At 61.0% G+C, this 1537-nt stretch overlaps 1 protein-coding gene across 2 annotated transcripts in view; it reads left to right on the top strand.

The window, feature by feature from the left end:
- The first annotated feature begins 80 nt into the window (after positions 1–80).
- TBX22 (T-box 22) overlaps positions 81–1537 on the top strand; it is a 5522-nt gene continuing 4065 nt past the window's right edge. The window contains exons 1-4 of one of the 2 annotated variants that reach the window (XM_014955003.1): positions 81–196; positions 540–641; positions 875–1049; positions 1269–1433. In XM_014955003.1, coding sequence (XP_014810489.1) covers positions 174–196; positions 540–641; positions 875–1049; positions 1269–1433 — 465 coding nt within the window. In that variant the 5' untranslated portion in view covers positions 81–173. The remainder of the gene's footprint in view (positions 197–539; positions 642–874; positions 1050–1268; positions 1434–1537) is intronic. The other variant, XM_014955002.1, reaches the window with a different exon arrangement.

The following is a 1537-nucleotide window of genomic DNA, read 5'->3' as shown; positions in this document are numbered from 1 at the left end:
CCCCGACTCCCCCTTTTCCCCTGCCCCCGGCAGCCTCCCGAGCCGCCCCCCTCCCGCTTCTCTTCCCCGCAGAAAAGCGGCCCAAGGCGGGTGCGGAGAGCCGGGAGGCGGGGGTGCAGGTGGAGCTGCAGGGCTCCGAGCTCTGGAGGAGGTTCCATGAGATCGGCACCGAGATGATCATCACCAAGGCCGGCAGGTACCGGCCGCCCCCCCGCTCCCCGCTCCTCTACTCCAACCGACGGGATTTTTCTTTCTTTTTTTTTTTTAATTTATCTCTTTTTCGTTGTGTTTTTTTTTTTCTTTCTTTTTATTTGTTTGACTTTTCTTCTTTCTTTTTCTTTGTTTGACTATTTTTCTTTCTTTTTCTTTTTGTCGGGGGTATTTTTCTTTGCGGTTTTTTTTCACTATTTTTGTTGAGTTTGAAATCTTTTTTTTTTTCCTCCTCCCGGCGCCCGTTTTAGTTTTTTTTTTTCAACCCGTTTTCGCCGGGTTTAACCGGCTGCTCTCGCTCAGCCCCTTCCCCCCCCCTCTGCCCGCAGGAGGATGTTCCCGTCGGTCAGGGTGAAGGTGAAGGGGCTGGAGCCGCTGAAGCAGTACTACATCGCCATCGACGTCGTCCCGGTGGACTCCAAAAGATACAGGTACGGGGTGGGGGGGGGGACACGGGATAACGAGGGGACAGCCACCCACACCCCCGCGGGATCCCTCTGGCCAGGCTGAGTGGTTGCAAACAGCCCACCTGCGTTTACTGCGCCTATATGGGGGGACGGGGACCGCCTGGCTCGCAAGCACCTATAGTTTCTATAGGTTTGGGTGGGTGGGAAGGTCGGGGAAGGGGGTCCCCGTCGCCTGACCCCTGCCCGGCCCGGGCCAGGTACGTCTATCACAGCTCGCAGTGGATGGTGGCGGGGAACACGGACCATTCCTGCATCACCCCGCGGCTCTACATCCACCCCGACTCCCCCTGCTCGGGGGAGACCTGGATGAGGCAAATCATCAGTTTCGACCGGGTGAAGCTCACCAACAACGAGATGGACGACAAGGGGCACGTAGGTGTGGGGCAACCCCGCCGGGATGGGGTTCGGGGGGTGGTGGGCAGAGCATCCCCTCGGGGGTCAGAGCCGAAAAGGCGGCGGCGGGAGCGGTCCCTCTCGCCTCGGGGCTGGCTGAGAGCTGGGTCCCCCCCACCCGTGTCTTGCGTGGGGTTTTCCTCCTGCCCTTCTCCCTTCTCGGGGGGGGCTCAGCCTGCCTCTCCCCCCCCCGCACAGATCATCCTGCAGTCCATGCACAAGTACAAGCCCCGCGTCCACGTTATCGCCCAGGATTCCCGCTTCGACCTGGCGCAGATCCAGTCCCTGCCGGCCGAGGGGGTGCAGACCTTCTCCTTCCAGGAGACCGAGTTCACCACCGTGACGGCCTACCAAAACCAGCAGGTACCCAGGGGGGGTCGAAAAACCCCGACGGTACCGGGGGTGGGGTCGAAAAGCCCCCACGGTACCGGGGATGGGGGGGATGGAGAGCCCCGACGGTACCGGGG

This window comes from Calidris pugnax, unplaced genomic scaffold (assembly GCF_001431845.1).
Source record: "Calidris pugnax isolate Ruff unplaced genomic scaffold, ASM143184v1 scaffold38, whole genome shotgun sequence".
NCBI classification, from domain to species: domain Eukaryota; kingdom Metazoa; phylum Chordata; class Aves; order Charadriiformes; family Scolopacidae; genus Calidris; species Calidris pugnax.
The sequence above is the reverse complement of the archived record's forward strand: the minus strand, read 5'-3'. Positions and strand labels throughout refer to the sequence as shown.